General features: G+C 33.6%; 1 protein-coding gene across 1 annotated transcript; it reads right to left on the bottom strand.

Annotated features, from left to right (window-relative positions):
• Window positions 1-5399: 5399 nt before the first annotated feature.
• Window positions 5400-13159, bottom strand: LOC127557329 (olfactory receptor 8D2-like). The gene is made up of 3 exons (XM_051990685.1): window positions 12236-13159; window positions 7364-7375; window positions 5400-5414 (listed from the first exon to the last, which is right to left on the bottom strand). Exons 1-3 carry the CDS (start codon window positions 13145-13147, stop codon window positions 5400-5402), a joined length of 939 nt encoding a protein of 312 aa, XP_051846645.1. The 5' UTR covers window positions 13148-13159.
• Between the last annotated feature and the right edge of the window lie 9397 nt (window positions 13160-22556).

Genomic DNA, 22556 nt, shown 5'->3' with positions numbered 1-22556 from the left:
GGGGAGCAAAGAGATATATTTCTACCTTAGTATCCATTCTCTGAGAAGACAAATCCACCAACTTCATGGCCCCAGTCTCCTACTTCTCTCCAGGAAGATATTAAATATTCTTTAGAGACAAGTGGGAAGAGGTTCTGAGTATAATCTATTTTAGCTACACCTGTGCACTAGACCTACACATATCTATGTGGACACCCATAACCTGTGGGAATCATACAACTCTCTCTCTTTTTCTCTGTCTCTCTCTCTCACACACACATACACATATACACACACACATAGTACATGTAGCAACCCATCCACAGAAATATAGCAATAATTTCCAATCATTAATTTTTGAAAAAGAAAAAAATGTGGAAAGGCAGGAGAATATTTTTAAATGTTTTCCTTCCAAGGCTCTACATGATTTTACCTCAAGAGAGACTCAGAGTTTCCAACATGAATAACTTCTGACTAGATAGATTATCAGAACTGAATGAATACAAAGTTTCAGGCTTCTAATGTAAGCATATGGTTTTCAGTTTGTGTATATTCTTGATGCATAATATAAATTAAAATTTTATTTTCTAAATCTTTACATTTTACAGTTTACATTTCTATGTTCTCCAAATTTTTTTAAAAACAAGTTTGAAGGATTTTTTATACTGATTTTCTTTTCTTCTTTTTTGTGATGAATCCATCTCCTTCACTTCTATTCCTCATCTAACCTTTTGCAATTGAATGGGTGTGTGAGATTAGAAATATAAATGACAGGAAATTCCCTTTAATTTAGAAACAAAATTTCTATGATCAGTTTTGCCTCAGAAGTGAATTTACTAAACCTGAAAAGATTTATATGAATGAACTAATGCTGAATGAAGTCAATGGAAGCAGGAGAACAATGATCAACGATGATAGACTTAGCTGTTCTCAGCAAAGCAAAGATCAAAGACAACTCCAAAAGTTTCATGATAGAAAATGTTGTCCACATCCAGAGAAAGAACTATGGAGTATGAATGAAATATATTCACTTTTGCTTGTTTTTTTTTTCTTACTCATGGTTTTTTCCTTTTGTTCTAATTCTTCTTTCACAACATGACTAATGTGGAAATATGATGAATAGGATTACACATAGTATAACTGTATTAGATTGCTTGTTGTCTTCAGAAGGGGAGGGAAGAAAAAATTGAAACTCAGAATCTTATGAAAGTGAATATTGAAATATGCCTTTAAATGTAATTAGGGCAAATTTTGAAATAAAATCCTTCAAAAGCTAAAAATAAAAAAGAAGGGGATTTACTCTTTTCATTCTATAACACATATTTCATTTGTATACATTTTTTTCCTGTTTCTCACAGGAAACATGCTTTATTAGAGGCATAGATAATATATTTCTTCCTGGTTGGATTTTAGAAAAAAAGATATTTAATGTCATTTTAAAAATAATAACTTTTTATTCTCAAAATTCATGCAAAGATAGTTTTCAACATTCACCCTTGCAAAACATTGTGTTCCAACTTTTTCTCCCTCCCTTCCCCCAGCCTCCTTCCCCTAGAAAGCAAATAAGGCCTACACGTTAAACAGTTACAATTCTTCCACATATTTTTTCACATTTATCATGCTGCAAAAGAGCATCAGATCAAAAAGGGGGAAAAAATGAGAAAGGAAAAAAAAAAGCAAACAACCAACTACAACAAAGGTGAAAATCCTATGTTGTGATCTACATTCAGTCCCCATAGTCCTTTTCTGGATGTAGATGGCTTTCTCCATCACAATTCTATTATAATTGAATTTCCTGATTGTTGAAAAGAGCCATGTCTGTCAGAAGTGATCATCACATAATCTTGTGGTTGTTCTCTTGGTTCTACTCACTTGACTTAGCAGCAGTTCATGTAAGACTCTACAAGCTTTTCTGAAATCATCCTGCTAATCATTTCTTATACAACAATAATATTCCATAATATTCATATACCATAATTTATTCAATCATTCCCCCAGTGATGGGCATTCACTTATTTTTGAGTTCCTTGCCACTACAAAAAGGGCTGCTACAAACATTTGTACACATGTAGGTCCTTTCCCCTTTTTTTAAATCATCTCTTTGGGATACAGACCCAGTAGAGACACTGCTGGATTAAAGGGTTTGAACAGTTTGATAGCCCTTTGAGCATAGTTCCAAATTGTTCTCCACAATGGTTGGATCAGTTCACAACTTCACCAACAATGTATTAGTGTCTCAGTTTTTCCACATCTCCAACATTTTATCATTATCTTTCTGTCATCTTAGCCAATATGAGAGGTATGTAGTGATACCTCAGAGTTGTCTTAATTTGCATTTCACTAATCAATAGTGATTTAATTTTTTTTTTATATGACTAGAAGTGGCTTTAATGTCTTTATCTGAAAATTGTTTATTCATATCCTTTGATCATTTATAAAAGAATGGCTTGTATGCTTATAAATTTGAGTCAATTTTCTATATATTTTATAAATAAGGCCTTTATCAGAACTCTTGTATGTAAAAAAAAATTTCCCCAGTTTTCTGCTTCCCTCCTAATCTTGCTGCATTGTTTTTGTTTGTATAAAACTTTATTAATTTAATATAATCAAAACTATTCATTTTAAATTTCATAATGTTCTCTAGTCCTTCTTCGGTCATAAATTCCTTCTTTCTCCATAGATCTAAGTGGTAGACTATCTCTTGTTCTTCTAAGTTGATCAAGAACCCATTTCAATCTTAGCTTGGCATAGAGTGTTAGATGTTGGTCAATCCCTAGTTTCTGCCATAGTATTTTTCACTTTTCCCAGAAATTTTTGTCAAATAGTAAATCTTATCTTAGAATCTGAAGTCGTTGGATTTATCAAAAACTAGATTACTATAGTCATTGAATATTGTGTCTTGTGAACCTAACCTATTCCGTTACTTCACTACTCTATTTTTTTAGCCATTACCAAATGGTTATAATGACTGTTGTTATAATATAGTTTTACATCTGGTACAGGTAGGCCACCTTTATTTGCCTTTTTTCCACTAAAAATTCCCTTTAAATTCTTGACCTTTTGTTCTTCCAGATTAATTTTGTTATTTTTTCTAGCTCTATAAAGTAATTTCTTGGTGTTTTGGTTGGCATATTATTGAATAAGCAGATTAGGTAGAATTGTCATTTTTATTATATTATCTCTGCCTACCTATGAGCACTTGATATACTTCCAATTCGATTCCAATTAGATCCAACTTTATTTCTGTGGAAAGTGTTTTGTAATTGTGGTTATACAGTTACTGGCTTTGTCTTGGTACATAGATTCCCAAATATTTTATGTTATCCATTTATTTTAATTGTAATTTCTCTGTTTCTCTTGCTCCTAGACTTTGTCAGTAACATATATAGAAAAACTGATGATTTATATGGATTTATTTTGTATCCTGCAATTTTGTAAAGTTGTTTCTAGTAGATTTTAGTTGATTCTCTAGTATACTCTAAGCATATCATCACATCATCTACAGAGAGTGATAACTTTGTTTCCTCATCACCTACTTTGATTCCTTCCATTTCTTTTTCATCTTTTATTGTTAAAGCCAACATTTCTTTTTTTTTAATAACTTTTTATTGAAAGAACCCATGCTAGGTTAAATTTTTGCAACATTAACCCTTGCACTCACTTCTGTTCTGATTTTTCCCCTCCCTCCCTCCATTCCCTTGCCCAGATGGTAAGCAATCCTATACATGTTAAATGGGTTACAGTATATCCTAGATACAATATATGTATGTGCAGAACCAAACAGTTCTCTTGTTGCAAAGGGAGAATTGGATTCAGAAGGTATAAATAACCTTGGAAGAAAAACAAAAATGCAAGCAGTTTATATTCATTTCCAGTGTTCTTTCTTTGGGTGTAGCTGCATCTGTCCATCATTGATCAACTGAAACTGAGTTAGATCTCTTTATCGAAGAGATCCACTTCCATCAGAATACATCCTCAAACAGTATGGTTGTTGAGATCTATAATGATGTCCTGGTTCTGCTCATTTCACTTAGCATCAGTTCATGTAAGTCTCTCCAAGACTCTCTGTGTTCATGTTGCTGGTCATTTCTTACAGAACAATAATATTCCATAACATTCATATACCATAATTTACCCAACCATTCTCCAATTGATGGGCATCCATTCTTTTTCCAGCTTCTAGCCACACTACAAACAGGGCTGCCACAAACATTTTGGCACATACAGGTCCCTTTCCCTTCTTTAGTATCTCTTTGGGGTATAAGCCCAGTAGAAACACTGCTGGATCAAAGGGTATGCACAGTTTGATAACTTTTTGAGCATAGTTCCAAATAGTCTCCAGAATGGCTGGATGTATTCACAATTCCACCAACAATGTATCAGTGTCCCTGTTTTCCCACATCCCCTCCAACATTCCACATTATCTTTCCCTGTCACTCTAGCCAATCTGACAGGTGTGTAGTGGTATCTCAGAGTTGTCTTAATTTGCATTTCTCTGATAGTGATGACCGCTTATTTAAAATCAGCCAGAGTCAGGAATTCAGATTAAGGGAAAAATCTTCAATCTTTATTCTTTTTGAGGTGAAGGGGGATTGCAATAGCAATATGGGCAGCTGCAACAGGAAGCCAAACCAGCAGAGGTGAAGGGATTGCAGGTGAAGGAGGGTCATGATAGCAATGTGAGCAGCTGTGTCAAGAAACCAGCCAGCAGTCTCTCTTTCCACTTCCCTTTCCACTCCCCTGCCTCCACCCACCAAAATTATCATTTCCTATACAACACATCAGGACTTGCACAAAGAGTGGGTGGGGGCCATTCTTTCTCCAAGCATATATATTAATAGAGTATGGTCCAATCATTATTTAGCCTCACATGCTTGGGACCTCAGTGCATCAACTCAAGCCTCAGCCCATTACATCTGATTAATAATGATTTGGAGCATATTTTCATATGGCTAGAAATAGTTTTAATTTCTTTGTCTGAGAATTGTCTGTTCATATCCTTTGACCATTTATCAATTGGAGAATGGCTTGGTTTCTTATAAATTAGAGTCAATTCTCTATATATTTTGGAAATGAGGCCTTTATCAGAACCTTTGATTGTAAAAATGTTTTCCCAGTTTATTGTTTCCCTTCTAATCTTGTCTGCATTAGTTTTGTTTGTACAAAACCTTTTCATTTTGATATAATCAAAATTTTCTATTTTGTGATCAATAGTGATCTCTAGTTCTTTGGTCATAAATTCCTCCCTCTTCCACAGGTCTGAGAGGTAAACTATTCTATGCTCTTCCAATTTATTTATAATCTCATTCTTTATGCCTAGGTCATGAACCAATTTTGACCTTATCTTGGTGTATGGTGTTAAGTGTGGGTCAATGCCTAGTTTCTGCCATACTAATTTCCAATTTTCCCAGCAATTTTTGTCAAATAATGCGTTCCTATCCCAAAAACCGGGGTTTGTCAAATACTAGATTATTAAAGTTATTGGCTGTTTTGTCCTTTGAACCTAACCTATTCCATTCATCAACTAGTCTATTTCTTAGCCAATACCAGATGGTTTTAGTAACCGCTGCTTTATAATGTAATTTTAGATCTGGTACAGCTAGGTCACCTTCATTTGATCTTTTTTTCATTAATTCCCTTGAAATTCTTGACCTTTTGTTTTTCCATATGAACTTTGTTGTTATTTTTTCTAGTTCATCAAAATAGTTTTTTGGGAGTCTGATTGGTATAGCGTTAAATAAATAGATTAGCTTAGGTAGTAATGTCATCTTTATTATATTTGCTCGCCCAATCCAAGAGCATTTAATATTTTTCCAGTTGATTAGATCAGACTTAATTTGTATGAAAAGTGTTTTGTAGTTTTGCTCATAAAGTTTCTGATTTTCCCTTGTCAGATAGATTCCTAAATATTTTATACAATCAGTAGTTACTTTAAATGGAATTTCTCTTTGTAACTCTAACTATTGGGTTTTGTTAGTGATATATTAAGAATGCTGATGACTTATGTGGGTTTATTTTGTATACTGCAACTTTGCTACAGTTGTAAATTATTTCTGATAGCTTTTTAGTAGAATCTCTGAGATTCTCTAAGTATATCATCATATCATCTGCAAAGAGTGATAATTTGGTTTCCTCATTACCTACTCTAATTCCTTTAATCTCTTTCTCAACTCTTATTGCCGAAGCTAGCATTTCTGATACAATATTGAATAGTAATGGTGAGAGTGGCCAATCTTGTTTCACTCTTGATCTTATTGGGAATGCATCTAGTTTATTCTTATTACATATCATACTTGCTGATGGTTTTATATAGATACTACTGATCATTTTAAGGAAAACTTCATTTATTCCTATGTGCTCTAGAGTTTTTTTAATAGGAATAAATGTTGGAATTTGTTAAATGCTTCTTTGGCATCTATTGATATAATAGTATGATTTTTTCGTTATTGATATAGTCAATAGTTTTCCTAATATTGAACTAGCACTGCAAACCTGGTATAAATCATACTTGGTCATAGTATTATGTTGGTGATAAGTTACTATAATCTTTCACTAATCATTTATTTAATATTTTATCAATATTCATTAATTGGTCTATATTTTTCTTTCTCTGTTTTGTAAAGTACTCTATGTATTTTAGGTATTAGCATCATATCTCTAGTATAAAGGAGTTTGATAGGACTCCTTCTTCCCCTATTTTTCCAAATATTTTGTATAATATTGGAATTAATTGTTCTTTAAATGTTTGGTAAAATTCACTTATAAATCCATCTGGCCCTGAAGATTTTTTTTCTTAGGGAGTTCATTAATAGAATATTAATAGAAATAGAAATTAATAGAAATAAAATAGAATCATTAATAGAAATAAAATAGAATCATTAATAGAAATAATTAATTTCTTTTTTCTAAAATGGAATTATTTAAGTAATTTATTTCCTCCTCTGTTAATCTGGACAATCTATTTTTGTAAGGATTCATCCATATCACTTAGATTATCAGATTTATTGGCATACAGTTAGACAAAATAGCTCCTAATTTTTACTTTAATTTCCTTTTCATTGGTGGTAAGTTCACCGTTTTCATAATTTCATTTTCTTCTTTCTTTTTTCTAATCAAATGAACTAAAAGTTTATCTCTTTTGCTATTTTTTTCATAAAACCAACTTTTAGTTTTGTTTGTCAGTTAAATACTTTTGTTTCTTTCCATTTTATTAATCTTCCCTTTTATTCTCAGAATTTTAAATCTGGTATTTAATTGAGTTTTTGGTTGACTTTTTATTGACAGAACATATGCATGGGTAATTTTTTACACCATTATCCCTTGCACTCACTTCTGTTCCAACTTTTCCCTTCCCTCCCTCCACCCCTTCCCCTAGAGGACAGGCAGTCTTATACATGTTAAATATGTCATAATATATCCTAGATACAATATATGTGTGCAGAACTATACAACTCTCTTGTTGCACAAGAGTTGGATTCAGAAGGTAAAAATAAACTGGGAAGAAGAACAAAAATGCAAGTAGTCCACATTCATTTCCCAATGTTCCTTCTCTGGGTATAGTTGATTCTGTCCGTCATTGATCAATTGGAACAGAATTAGATCTTCTCTTTGTCGAAGATATCCACTTCCATCAGAATACCTCCTCAGTGTATAATGATCTCCTGGTTCTGCTAATTTCATTCAGCATCAGTTCATGTAAGTCTTTCCAAGCCTCTCTGTATTCATCCTGCTCGTCATTTCTTATAGAACAATAATATTCCATAACATTCATATACCACAATTTACCCAGTCATTCTTCAATTGATGGGCATCCATTCATTTTCCAGTTTCTAGCCAACACAAAAAGGGCTGCCACAAACATTTTGGCACATACAGAACCCTTTCCCTTCTTTAGTATTTCTTTGGGGTATAAGCCCAGTAGAAACACTGCTGGATCAAAGGCTATACACAGTTTGATAACTTTGGGGGCATAATTCCAGATTGCTCTCCAGAATGGTTTGATCCATTCACAATTCCACCAACAATGCATCAGTGTCCCAGTTTTCCAGCATCCCCTCCAACATTCATCATTATTTTTTCCTGTCATTTTAGCCAATCTGACAGATGAGTAGTGGTATCTCAGAGTTGACTTAATTAGCATTTCTCTGATCAATAGTGATTTGGAACTTTCTTTCATATGAGTAGAAATAGTTTCAATTTCATCATCTGAAAATTGTCTGTTCATATCCTTTGACCATTTATCAATTGGAGAATGGATTGATTTCTTATAAATTGAGAGTCAATTCTTTATATATTTTGGAAATGGGGCCTTTATCAGAACCTTTAACTGTAAAAATGTTTTCCCAGTTTGTTGCTTCCCTTCTAATCTCGTTTGCATTATTAATTGGGGTTTTTATTTAATGTAATTTTTAAGGTTTGTTTTGTTGTTTCCATTTCTGGAGGTATAACAAGTTTTATTAACATGACGATATTGCTATGCAATGCTGAATTTACTGATATAGTATATCCTAGAAGTCTGAATGCTAATATATATATTGCTATATCTGTATATTTAATAGATTATATATTTGCTCTGTTTTGATACATGAAAAATATCATTATTGCTGTTTCTGTGATTTGAATTCATGTCCTTGTAATATTTTATTGCTAACACAGTTATTATTCCAATATTAACTTCTTTTGCTGTGGCACTTTACATTTATTAATTGTATTAATTATTGTGTATTACTATCTCTAATCTCTAGAAAAAAATAAGAACTAATGCAGATGGATGATACTGTCTTCCTTTTGCAGTTTAAAAGCAGAATAGTCTGATAATATTATTGATAGAACTAGATCTTAAGAATTATGATTCAGAAAATAAAAGTATAATGACTCAAAGAATGTAAAATTAATTGATTATTGTTAAAGCTTATGAGACAACTCAAAGTTTTTGTAGGCCTGCCTAGGAATTTGGACTGTGGAAATATGCCTGAGAAAATGACTTTTTTCTTAGTTGGAGGTTATTCTTAGGATTTCCATATTCAACCACTTTCCAAGGAAGAATTGCTCAAAGAAGCCAAAACAAGAGGAGATTACTTGACTTATTACAACCTTTTGGAAACACTGGAAGAAGGCTACCATTGAGGCATGCTTTCTGATCTGATCCTTAACTTTATGGGAAATACTGTAATAACTTACTAAGGAAAGTAGCTTATTAAGAAATCTAGGTTTTGGGTGATCACTTTATTTCTTCCCATGCACAGGTAAAAAAAAAAAAAAAAGCAGCTTTCCTCTTGTGTCTTGCAAAGGAAGAGCCAAAATCTTTTGAAAGAGAAAACTGCCTCAATTTTTTATTTCTCTGCCCATGAATGTGACTTTAGTCAAGACAGATTATAAAGGATAAACCAAGAAGCTGCTAATTTTAATGCAAAATATCCTCAGAGGAGGCATTCCTATAGTCACTGTGTTTTAAATCCATCATTTCTGCTTCATCTATGAGTAAGACTGAGGTCATACATCTATGACAGACATCATAGCCCTAAATTGGTGTTTTCTTTGGATGTGAACTATATTCCCAATAGAACAATATTAGGAGATGTGTACTAGAAAGATAAGAGTAAGCCTAAAAAACTGGAAGACCCCTGAGCCAGATAAAGTGATGACACTGGCAGAAAGCTGCAGTTAAAAATATCACTGATGCATAGCCAAATGTCACCAGCCATAAAATTTTAGCTGACATATATGAGAAGCACAGGACAGAAGACTATTTAGTTTAGTCTCTAATTCCATGTGGAGTGAAGGAGAAAAATCTCAAATTTTCTTTAGGGTAGAGTAATATAGGTTCAGAGACATACAGATAAGTATTGTGAATCCTGACAATGCAGGTAAGGTTACACTGCAGAGACTGAACCAGAGCTTGCTACATGATTCTGGTGCATCCGATCTCATCATCTGCTGACATAAAAACCATTGTCAACTATATCTGAAGTGAGACAGGTAATCCTGGCAATATAATAAGAAAGGCTCAGTCTCAAATAGCTCTGGGCCTTATATACTGTTTATAGAAGAAAAGAAAGGCAAGAACACAACAATTACTGATTACAGGAAAACGTTTAGGGACAAGCACAATTGTACTTTCCTTGGAGAGGCAAAAGAACGAGGGAACAGAGAGCAGGAAAGCCTTATATAAGAGCACTATCATTAGGAAATCATCAGATTAATAGACACAACTTCTATTAAAACTAAGCTTTGACTATCTATACTTGAAGATAATGCAGCATTGGTCCTACAAAAACTATGCTATATCCTCTTCTCAGCTTTTAAAAAGCAGGGTGAACGTGAGAAAGAGTACCTAAAATTATTCATCTATTTCCTGAGGAGAATGGACAGAGGAAATGTCTGGGAGTCAGAGATGGAACATGTCTTGTTTGGAACAGCCAGGAAGTCTATACCACTATATCAAAGACTAGGGGTATGTGAAGAGGAGAAAATGAATAATAAAGTATAAGGAGACTAAAAAATGGGGAGAAAGCTAGATTATGAAAGGCTTTTAATGCCAATATTATAAACACCTTGAGGGCAAAAACCATATCTACTTTCTTTTTCTCAAGGTACTTAATACTTAAGGACTATTGATCTATTATCAGAAGCAGATCAGACTATTCCTTCACACTTAAGACAGTCTGGTCAAACTGCCTTCTTACTGTTCCTTATATACAGTACTCCATTTCTCATCTCCAGTCTTTGTACAGGCTGTGCTCCTTGTCTAGAATGTCTCCCCTCCTTATTTTCAACTCAGAATCCCTAGTTTCCATCAATGCTCAGATGAATTAGGTTTTCCCTAATTTTTCCAGGTGCTTATACCATTCCTCAAAGTATTATCTTGCATCCAGCATGGCAAAGTTGACAGAGAATCAGTTCTTGAAACTAGAAATACCAGGCTTAGGTTCAATCTCTAAGTGACACATTCTGTGACCTTGACTGTCCCTTAACCTTTTAGAATCCCCCAAGCAATTCATTAAAATTATAAATTATGAGAGAAGGTGCCCATCTACAAGGGTAGAGGGAGTCTCTTCTCCTGGAAGTTCTATATCAATAAAATCATAAGTCCAGTCTATCCCTCTATCTATATGAGGATATGTGTGTACACATACACACATATGTATGTGTAGACATATACATATACATGTGTGTATACACATGAGATATTAGCATCTAGAGTACTATGTGTAAAGAACAATAAGAAGGGCAGTTGTTTTAATATTATATAATTGGTGGTATATGTGTACATATTCATGCAGTATTGTACCAGTAAATGATTAAAAACTAGTTTCTCTAAGAGGAAAAAATGTTGCACAACACACTTTAAAGTTTAATCTGTATTATTAACATATCCATCCATCCATTCATCACTTTCTTAAGTCTATACAATCAACAGAACAATAAATCAAGTCCTGTTTTGTAGCATTTGTAGCTAATTTGTGAAATATAAATGCTCACATTGAAATTTTAATCATTAGCTCAGTGCCATTTTGAATTGGCTCCAGACATCCATATATATATATATATATATATATATATATATATATATATATATATATATATATATACACACACACACACATATATACTTTTATGTACAATATACTATATATACATGTACACATTAAAGCATAATACATATTTACATATACACAGATGTATATATACAAATACATAAGTTCCAGAAAGATAAGATAAGCGAGGAAATCCACTTCTAGAATTCAGTCAATTGATCTTCTTGGGTAGTCCATGCTCTTCCTTGAACCTTCTTCAAACTTTCTTCCTGGTCCATATGGGGATCATATATTAGAAATCAAAGCCATGAATTATTCAGGAGTTTTGAAAAGAGCAGGAGTGAGTTACACATTAATCTGAATTCCTGGGAAGAATATCAATAAGTACTGAACAGAAAAGAGTTTGAAGGAAATTTTGTTTATATAGCATATTCATTGATTCCTTCAACAAGCATTTATTCACTGTTTACTGAGAACACAACCTTGCAATAGATGCTAAGAAAGTTTTTAAAGTTACCTTTATGGTTTCTGATCTCAAGATACTAGTGAAGAAAAGACTCTCATGAATTATGAAAAGAACTCTAGTTTCTATCCAAAGAAAGAGATTGGCTTCCCAGGAAAGATGATATCAGGAAACAAATTTGGAATAACTTCCCTTTGGATTCAATTTTTTTCCTACTTCTGGGAAATGACTCTCAGGAGAAGTTTCAATTCCCAATAACTTTTCTAATGGCATTCTTCACATTCTTATTTCTAAGACTATAAATCAGAGGATTAAGCATGGGGATCACTGTAGTGTAAAATACTGAGGATACCTTCTCCTGATCCATGGAGTTGCTAGAAGGAGGCTTAAAATACATGAAAGTGATAGATCCAAAGAATATCCCAACAGCCATAAGGTGGGAGCTGCAGGTGCCAAAGGCTTTGGACCTGCCCTCAGTAGAGCGGATGCGTAAAATGCTGGACAAGATAAAAGTGTAAGAGACAATGACAGCTAGAGTAGGAGCTAAGGTGTTAACTCCCCCAATGATAAAAAGAAGGACTTCATTAACATGAGTGCTTGAACAGGAGAGGGTTAACAAGGGAAGAATATCACAGAAGTAATGTCTGACAACATGAGATTCACAAAAGGATAACATTGCCATGCGACTAGTATGTACCGTGGCACCAAAAAATCCCAAGGAATATACCACAAACATCATTATAGAGCATGCTCTTTGAGACATGAGAACATTATAAAGCAAAGGACTGCAGATGGCAACATAACGATCATAAGCCATTGCTGTCAAAAGGTAACCTTCAGCAATGACAAAAATTAAGAAAAAATACAACTGGGTCATGCACTCCAAAAAGGAGATAACATTCTTCTCAGTGACAAAGTTCACTAACATTTTAGGGGTAATGACAGAGGAATAGCAGAGGTCAATAAAGGATAAATGACCGAGAAAATAGTACATGGGAGAGTGAAGTGGAGAACTGATAGCAATTAGTAAGATCATGCCCAGATTCCCTACCACAGTAACCACATAGATTCCCAGGAACAAGAGAAAAAGAGGAAGCTGGAGCTCTGGCTTATCTGTGAGCCCCGCGAGAATAAACTCCATCACTGTAGAGTAGTTTCCTGTGGCCATTTTCTTATAAGTAAAAACTGTAAAGATTGAAGAGAAGAGTTATATTCTAGACAATTCTCCCCCCTTAAAATAGAATGTCACACTCCTGTCCATGTTGGGGTTACTTTTAGAGGTCTTGAGTATATTATTAGTAGAAGCATTAGGACATAGGTTAAATAAATACCTTGTAGAAATTAAGGAGATTGGAATCCTCTGTGAGGTGAGAAGTTAGAATAGATGTCACATCCAATTCTAATATTCTGTGATTCCAAACCATACTGTCTACTCCTGGATACCCTATCTTCATCAATATTCTCTGAGAACTTTGGGAAGGATATATAATAGAACTAGAGGATTTGTCCTACAAGATCCTCCTACACTTCTGCTTTGTGAAAAAGATCATACATCACTGTATTTAAGCCCTCTCAGAAATGTGTGAAAATTACAACTTTTCTAGCTTACCAAGAATGCACCTTTTAAATAAAATCCCCATAGAAACACTCAGTGATATCATAGGAACAAAACCTACTGCTTCATTCTGAGCATAATTTAATGGAATCTATAAGTCAGAGGTTCATAAAGGAAGAGCTTATTCCTTTTTCCTTTTTATCTCCTCCATAGCACCTGGTGGACAATAAAGTCATTTTTATGAATGAATGATTGTATAAGACATGTACTTGGACATAATTTGTGTATCTGTTGCCCTCAATCTATAAGGAAAAAGGTATTTCTTCTCAGTCTTCAATCTAATCTATGGCAATAAATGATGCTAAGTAAGGAGTCTGGCTTCTTTGTCCAATTCAACCCAATCAATCAAATATTTACTATATACTTAGTGCATGTAAAAAGCACAGTGATAGCCACTGGAATACAAAGAATAAAAATGAAAAGGACCCCTACTTCAGGGACCTAATACAGCTCTGACTATATTTCAAATTAATTGTAGCCATGGAAATAAACTTTATCTCAAAAAAATACTCTGGGCTTTTCCTCCATGAAAGAACAATCAGAGTAATCACCAAAGTTCCATAATATACAAACTAAAGCAGCCAAGCAATGGGAAAGGGAAAAGGGAGATTGCAAATAGTCTCTACAGGTGAGAGCTCTGAAGTAAACAAATACTCTTTTGAAAGTATGATTGGTTGTTAACATCAAAAGTCCCATTGCTTTATAGTCCTCCCTTCTTACACATTGATGTGCCCTGCTTTTACAAAAACCTATCCAGATTGCAGAGAAGTAGATAGACTTACAATTCACCTCATGGTGACAAGAACAGCTAACCTGGATATTTATAAGAGGGTCTAATGAACTACAGCAGACAAGGCTTCAGGAAAGGAAAAAAATCTAGTTCCCACACATAGAAGAATACTTAGACCATAATATGTAAGGCATTTTAACTGCTCACAAAATCAGAGTCACCGTGCACAGAATATAACAGTTTTTCCATGTTTGTAAGATACTCTGTCAAAATATTTTTAAAACTCTAGAGTATTACTGCTTCTACTCCATAATTATACTTTTAGCGTGTATTAAGCAATGGGTAAAATATCAGAGAGGAAAAAATTCAACATCAAAACTACATCTCCAAAATTTGGAATATAGTAAAAAAAATGAGTTATAAACATTTATTTATTGATTTCTTCTTTGAGGATCCCCATGCCAAGAAGACCCTTTTCTTTTTTATTCCTTTCTAAAAATCCTGTTTTCCAGAGCCAAGGCCCAGCAAACAAGCTGTGTCCCAAGTTTGGTATCACAACAATTTGTGCTAACCCTTTAGATGAACTCAGACACAGGACAATCCCAAAATAGTTTCAAGCCAGAGGAAGGTGGTTCCTGAACTAGACAAGCACTTGCAGTACCCTTGTTCCATTTATAAAGTCTTGCTATGAATCAAACTTGTCTTATTGTTGCTCTTACTCCTCATTGTCAGTGGCTTACTACTAGCCACTAGTTTGTGTATTAAGATTTGCCCACTCTAAAGTGTATGTGCTCCTAAAGGAGGTCCTTCAAAGGAATAAAGAAAGCTGCTTGCTTATGAACTTTGGTTTTAATTTTCTATTTTTCAATGTTAACTGTAGTTGTGATAGTCTGTGTGACTTGTTCAATATTTTAAAAGTTTACAGAAGTTGCAAAACTTCTGTGACTTTTTGGTCATTTATTTACAGGCTTTCTAGCTTTTTTGAATAAAAACTGGCTGACCATTGGACAGGGATATTACGAAGGAGATTTCTTCGCAAGGACTAAAACAGATGATCTCTGTTATCCTTTTCAACTCTGAGAGTCTGATTTTAGACTTTGGGTGTTTTTAAGGGTAATATCTTTGTAAAGATCTTATTTTCTCTGAGCTTTGATTTTCTCATTTGTAAAAGGAAAATTTTGAACAAAGGGGCTTAGATGTTCCTTTATTGCTTTAATATGCTATGTTTTCTAGGGCTTCATTTCTTTAAAACCCTGCACTTTCAAATAAAAAACCAAAGAGGAAAGAGACATCGAGTTTTTTTTCAGCTATAGTGACTATTTTAGTGACAAAGGAAATAGAAATAAAACTTTCTGTCATTAGCAATTAAATGTATACTTAAATTCACAAACAAAATACCTTTATTTTTCTGATTCAAAAATTAAAAGGGGAACCTTCTATCAGAGATAGAGCTGAATCCACTGGGAAACACAGATACTCTTTTAGCCTAAGACAAAGTTGACATTCATATTGACCCCAAATCAATTTATGGAGAATAGGTGCAAATGAGAAAACCCCTAAAGACATAGACCTTGGATCTAAACAGTATTTACTTCCTGTGTAAGCTTAAGAAAATCACTATCTTTCTAGGTTTCATTTCCTTCCACTATAAAATGAGATGCTTTAACTAAATGATTTCTAAATCTTATTATCCTGTGAATATTATTTGTTTTTCGTGGAATTGAAAACAAAAATATTGGGAATAGGCAGATTTTGATCAGCTGGAGGTAAAACAAAGGTTATATGCTTTACCAATTCCTTCCCATGGAGGGGGGATTTGGGAGAGGGAGAGGAGGGTTGCTCTTGAACTAATTTGTATAGGAGCCAGTGACATAAGGGAGAATTGAAAGGAAGTGTTGTAATTTCGTTATGCCAAATCATCAGGATCATTTAAAAAGAACCAAAGCTTGTGACTGGCATATGACAGGAGTTAAAAAGAATTTCAAATCATAAATCAGATGAGAGTTTAGATGAAAGGATCCCCAAGGGGCAGAAAAAGAATTCAAAAAACAGATATTTTAGGCCTGAGGACTTGCTGACTTTTGCTGGTTAATTGGTTAGTGGTAACTGTGGAAAAAACCTTAGAACTAAAGTTAAAGGAAATGAACTTTCTGTTTACAAGAGAGAGGCTGCTATGTGCCGCTGATGTCCATCAGATGGTAGCAGAGAGTCGATAGACTCTTCTTCCTTTGAGAGGAATTATTATCAAAGGAAAGCTGCTCAAAGGAAATAACGAGAAAAGAGCTGCAAATAGGAGCTCAGTAGACATAGATATCCAGCAGAGAGCACTGTTGCAAACAGAATATAACAGCAAAGGAATCCTACTCAATGGAGAAAGCAGCCTCCCTGATGACATCAACAAAAGATATTAGTTTCCCTGAAACTGATAGAGATGTGAATCAGTCTAGAAACCCATGTGCCTTGACCACAAATGCTCCCTATGCATCTGTCCCAGCAGAGGTGGTGCCTTATCACTGGTATTCCTATCAGTGTTCTCTTCCTTCGGGTAAGAGTGTGCTGCTGTGTACATAGAAGTTTTATGATATCACTGTTGCATAGTATGCAATACTATGTCATTAAATACATTCTGCTTTGAAGCAATGTGTCTTTTAGTTGGTCTGTCTTTACAAAAAAAGAAGAAGAAGAAGAAGAAGAAGAAGAAGAAGAAGAAGAAGAAGAAGAAGAAGAAGAAGAAGAAGAAGAAGAAGAAGAAGAAGAAGAAGAAGAAGCAATAGTGAGAGCTCATTACCTATAGGTGTGAATGGATGCTGACCCAAAAAAAGAGGCTCAAACTGAGGGGCACTTTATTGGGAAACACATGGGAGGATAGGATTACATTACTCTCTTGTTGATTAGCAAAGCCTCTGCAAATGACAAAATCCTTTCATAACAAAATGCAAAACTGTTCAATCAATTGTTCAATTGTTCAATCAATTACTGTTGCTTTGTTGCTTTTATTAAATACAAATATTGGGGGGAGTAGGACAACTCTTGTTCTCTTTTGAGGGCATTGTACAAGTTCACTCTCCCCTACCCAACTCAGAAAGCCCCTAATTTTTCTACCAATTAGAATCAGTTTACCTAATCTTGGATCCTGTCTTATATCTTGTTGTTTGTGTGTGTGTGTGTGTGTGTGTGTGTGTGTGTGTGTGTGTGTGTGTGTATTCAGGATCTTGTGACAAAACTGAATAAATCTGGTTCAGATTTGTTATGCAATTGGCATGCATTGCTTAATAAATCAAATGCTAGGAAGCTTAAATCTTTATTTCCTCAGCTACTTCAGATTTCATCTACTACATTAGCTACAACTGGAGCTGAACAAATCAATCCTGGAGCTTCAAAGGATGAAAGTATTCTAGTGGTTCAGGGTCTAAAACTTAATTTGTAGACTACCAATACATTGAATATCTGTCTCCTAGTTCACAAATATCATTGGTACCTGGGCATTATAAAGTCATAAGTAAACAGATGACCTTACTGAATCTGTATCTATAATCCTGAGAAGATTTTTGAGAAACCCAAACCCATATTGAATATATCCAGGGAACTGAGAATCAATTGGTTACAAATGAAAGGAAAAGGAAAGAAAAGGGATGATTCATACTTACAATTTACCAGATAATCAACTTCAGGGAAGTCAGGGGGCTTTTCTTTCAGAATTTGTTGTTGGTAGATATGACTTTTTAAGTATGAGTACAATGGCACAATTCTTCTAAAAGAATATTTTGAACTAATATGTAAATCTAAAAACTAAAAATCATTTAAGTAAAAACAGCCCCACAAGATAAATCAGGATTTTTCTCTGACCTTTCAAGAAGTTCAAATTGATTTTGCTGAAGACATTTGCCTCCCAGGACATAATGAGAGGAAGATGGGAAACAAGCTATTTTAATGTATTGAGATAGGGAATTAGAAATACACAAGTCCCTGATTCCCATGGGACGATACATCTCTGGAGACTAGATTCTTGGAGGGAGACACAATTAACAACAAAGCAATTAAAGACTTTAGGAAATATCCCAAGAGATCAGGGTCTATGAGGAATAAATAAACATGGGGTCAGAAATAAGTACCACTGGTTGCTAAATACAAATATTCACAATGACCTTTCCAAGTAATTACTTAGTGGAAAATATCTAAGGAAACTTCATGAATGCCTGCCCAACTTTGTCTTTGGAACAGAGTTGAAAGTTATATCAACTTGAGTTCCAAGACCAAAACAAAGACAATTCCTACTGTTACCACCTTAGTTTATCCTTTGTTAACATTAACCTGAATGACTATGATAGCTTCCTAACTTACTTTCCTTTCTTCCTTCCTTCATTTCTTTCCATTTTCTCTTCAATTGTACCTCAAATCACTGCAAAACACTTGGCTTATGGAAAAATCAAGTCTTGTCAATCCTCTGCCAAAAATCTTTCAATGAATCCTTCATGATCAAGTACAAATGCTACTTGGTATTCAAAATTCTTCACACTGTGGTATTACCTAACTTTTCTTCACTATTTCCTCTCATAATTTGCATTTTTCATTTGAGGATAATCCTTATGCAATTTTTGATAATAATGATGTGGTCCTGAATTTTCGTCTCTTTCCATATATAAATGCATATGACAGCTATTTATTCAAGGTTTATTTGTAGGTATGTCTTTAGATGAGTTTATGTGTATGTTTTACACAGAAGATCTTTTGCTTCCATCATTAGAAAGCTTTTGAATGAGCTCTTTCACCGTTTTGTCTGGAGGTTTCAACTGCAATAATCCAACAAATCTAATGGAATCTATTCTTTCACATTTTTCTTTACTATTTATTACTTGATGAATAGTGATCTTTGTCTTTTTGAATTTATTTTTCTAGATTTTTCACCTGTTTATTACATACTTTAAGAATCTCTGTCAGTCTTCTTACTCCTATTTTTGACACGCAAATCTTAATCTTTCTATAACTGCTATAGAATAAGATCATTGTTTTTTAATTGAAATTTTATAGTTTTTTTATGATGATACTTTCAAAAGCTGTTATAGTCTATTTTAAAATTCAGAATGCAGGGGACAGCTTGGTGATCCAGTGGTTAGAACATTAGCCCTGAAGTCAGGAGGACCTGAGTTCAAATATAACCTCAGACCCTACCCTGGGCAAGTCACTTAAGCCCAATTGCCTCAGGAAAAAAAAAAGCAGAGTGCATATTATATATATAGTCTCATATTTGATAGACATTACCTGCTCTAAATATATTCTTCCTATCACTGTTGATTTTGGGGGTCAGTAATCTAAAATATTTATACATAGCTTTCTCCTTGATATCTTTATGCGCAGAGATGAAGGAATTTGTAATTATTGCCTTCATACATTATACCTATGTGACCTGTGATTTCAAGTTCAACTTTTTCAAATCAATTTATATTAAATTGAGTTGAAATTAAATTCTTATACCATTAGAAAAAAATATCCTATAAACTGAAGAAGCTCTTTAATATGTTTTTATTGGAGCTATATAACTGAATGTCTTCCATGTGCATTGAGTGATTACACATGTCCATTGATATTGTATATTGAAAAAATAAGATATTTTATTTTCATTTCTTTTTTTAAAAAAATTTGAAAACTATGCTTAGTTCTATTTAGCAGAGATAATAATAAGTTTAAGGCTAGGAGGAATAATAAAGGGCTTAAAGTGTTTCCCTGAAAATAACAACAAAAAAGCTTTTAATATTATTTGTTTTAAAGGGAAACAATTTTCTACAAAGATATCAAACATTTTCCTAACTGCAGTACAATTATTTATTTTTATATGTTTATAGTAGAGAAATCAAGAGCGTTAACTGAATTACAGGTTTTGCTTGTTCATATTTTTTCTCATTTATTAGTCAACCCACTAGCTAAAAGAACTCCTAAGGAAACTAGGAGGTATATGGAAAAAAAAATATTGGGCATGGAAAGGGAAAGCTATAATTTCTTAACCTATCTCAGGGAAGAATAAGAGTTACCATGACTGGAAGAAGCCTCAAAAGAGTCAGTCAACCAAAAGTGACCTGTAAACCCTGTATAATTCATATCCAGTTGAATTTTTGAACCAAGGGAGCATAGACAGGAGAATCAGCATAAAATTTGTGTCTAATCAGTTGGGAAGAATGAGTGAAAATCATTTCTATAAAGTGATAAGAACTATACTAAGTTCTGGGATTGCAAAGAACAAAAAATATTCAGACAGTTCCTGTTATCAAAGAACTTAAAAACATTTTCAAAATGGTGGAATGAAATGAGCATTTTTGTTAAGATTTCCCAATATAGCCTCCTAAGAATATGTTGAACTGAATTTTGAGATGGAAAACCAAGGAAGAAGTCACAGTGAGTCATTTTTCCAGCTCAAAGCAGCTTAGGAAGATAGAAAAAAAACCATCCTATACACTGGGAAGGGGACTGATTGGGAGCATGATATGGCAGTCAGCTAAGGTCCTTAGAGAATCATAGCAGCAATGACTGTAGTAACAGGAATGCCCAGAACCAAAGGATGGTAAAGAAATTTAACACTTGGTTAGAAAAAGATTTCAGGGGCAGCAAGATGGTACAGTAGATAGAGCATCAGCCCTGAAGTTAGAAGGACCTGAGTTCAAATATGGTCTCAGACACTTAATACTTCCTAGCTGTGTGATCCTAGGCAAGTCACTTAACCACAATTGTCTCAGCAAAAAAAAAAAAAAAAAAAAAAATTTCAAGTTACCCTTGTACTATCCTAACACTGGTAATATGATGAACCATCATATGACAGCACTGTCACTCATTTACTTGGTTGTGGGCTATAGTTCTAAGACAGAGAAAAACAATTGGTTCTGCTTGTGTAAAGATCAAAGATCAAATCATAGATGAGGAAGGCAGTAACCAGACTTCTCCATGGATCATCACTTTGGAAGCACCAAATATTTACTGTATCCATTGAACTTTGAAAATAACAGAAACTCATTAAAGACAGAAGATCAGACTAGACATTATCTCCACATCCATAAGGAATAGAATCTAATTTTTACATGAAGTCCAAAGTCAAGAAATAGGCCAAAAAATGAGCAAATGACAAGAAAATAAAACAAAACAAAGAATTTAACTACAAAAAGCTACTATGATGACAGGAAAAATATCTGCAAATAAAACCTGAAAAAAAATGCAGACTGAACATAAATACAAGATGAATCTCTAGAAGTATTAAATAAAGAAGTTAGAAAAGTTTAAAATGATTCTAAAAATCAAATGAAAGTGGCAGAAAAAAATTGGGGAAAGAAACAAATGCAATGAAAGAAAATTGTGAAAAGAGAATTGGTAGCTTGAGGCATAAATATGCTAAACAAATACCTCTTTAAAAATCAGAATTGGCCAAATGGCAAAATAGATACAAACCATCACTAAAGAAAATAGCTCCTTAAAAATTACAGTTGATCAGATAAAAGCTAATGATTTTATGAGACATCGGGATACAATAAAACAAAATTCAAAGAAAAAAAAAGAAGAAAATGTGAACTATCTCATAGGAAAAACGACTGACCTAGAAAATAGTTTGAGGAAAGATAACTTGTGCATTATTGGACTGCCTGAAAGACATAATAAAAAAGAGCTTAAACATCACATTTCAAGAAATTATAAAGGAAAATTGCCTTGATATTCTAGAACCAGAGAGCAAAGTAGAACAGAGAATGAAATTACATCCTTTGATTTAACCACAAAAAGCAAACATTTTAGATGTTTTTAGATACCTGAATTTAAGTATGCAGAACATTAAATATAAAGACATAGCAAGATAATGACTTGTCTCAATGCTGTTTTTATTTGATCCCTATTGAAAAAGGTGAAAAAAATTAATGGACAAATAGACAAAGAATAATTGGCTTTTATAGAGATTTCATGTTTGTCAAACATTTTTATTTTATTTTATTAGTTGATTCTCATGACAACTTTTTGAAGTTGTGGCATTATCCCTTTTTTATTGATAAGGAAATTTTGTCAGTGAAAAGTTGTTTGCCAATATCAATTAATAATAAGATATCTCAGGATTCAAGATGAAATATCAACAACAACAGAAAAAAACTTGAAATCTATATTGCTCCTTCAACAATATTCAATTCTTCAAATAAGACTTTTCTCCTTACTACCTATATCACCCTGGGAAAGTACTTAACCTCGCTGTAAAAAGACAGTGTTGGAATT

Source organism: Antechinus flavipes, chromosome 3 (genome assembly GCF_016432865.1).
Source record: "Antechinus flavipes isolate AdamAnt ecotype Samford, QLD, Australia chromosome 3, AdamAnt_v2, whole genome shotgun sequence".
NCBI classification, from domain to species: Eukaryota; Metazoa; Chordata; class Mammalia; order Dasyuromorphia; family Dasyuridae; genus Antechinus; species Antechinus flavipes.
Note: the sequence above shows the minus strand (reverse complement) of the source record. Positions and strands in the feature narration are given on the sequence as shown.

Bases quoted from the DNA above. Each gene is read 5' to 3' on its own strand.
- LOC127557329 (XM_051990685.1), bottom strand. From the start codon at position 13,147: ATGGCCACAGGAAACTACTCTACAGTGATGGAGTTTATTCTCGCGGGG.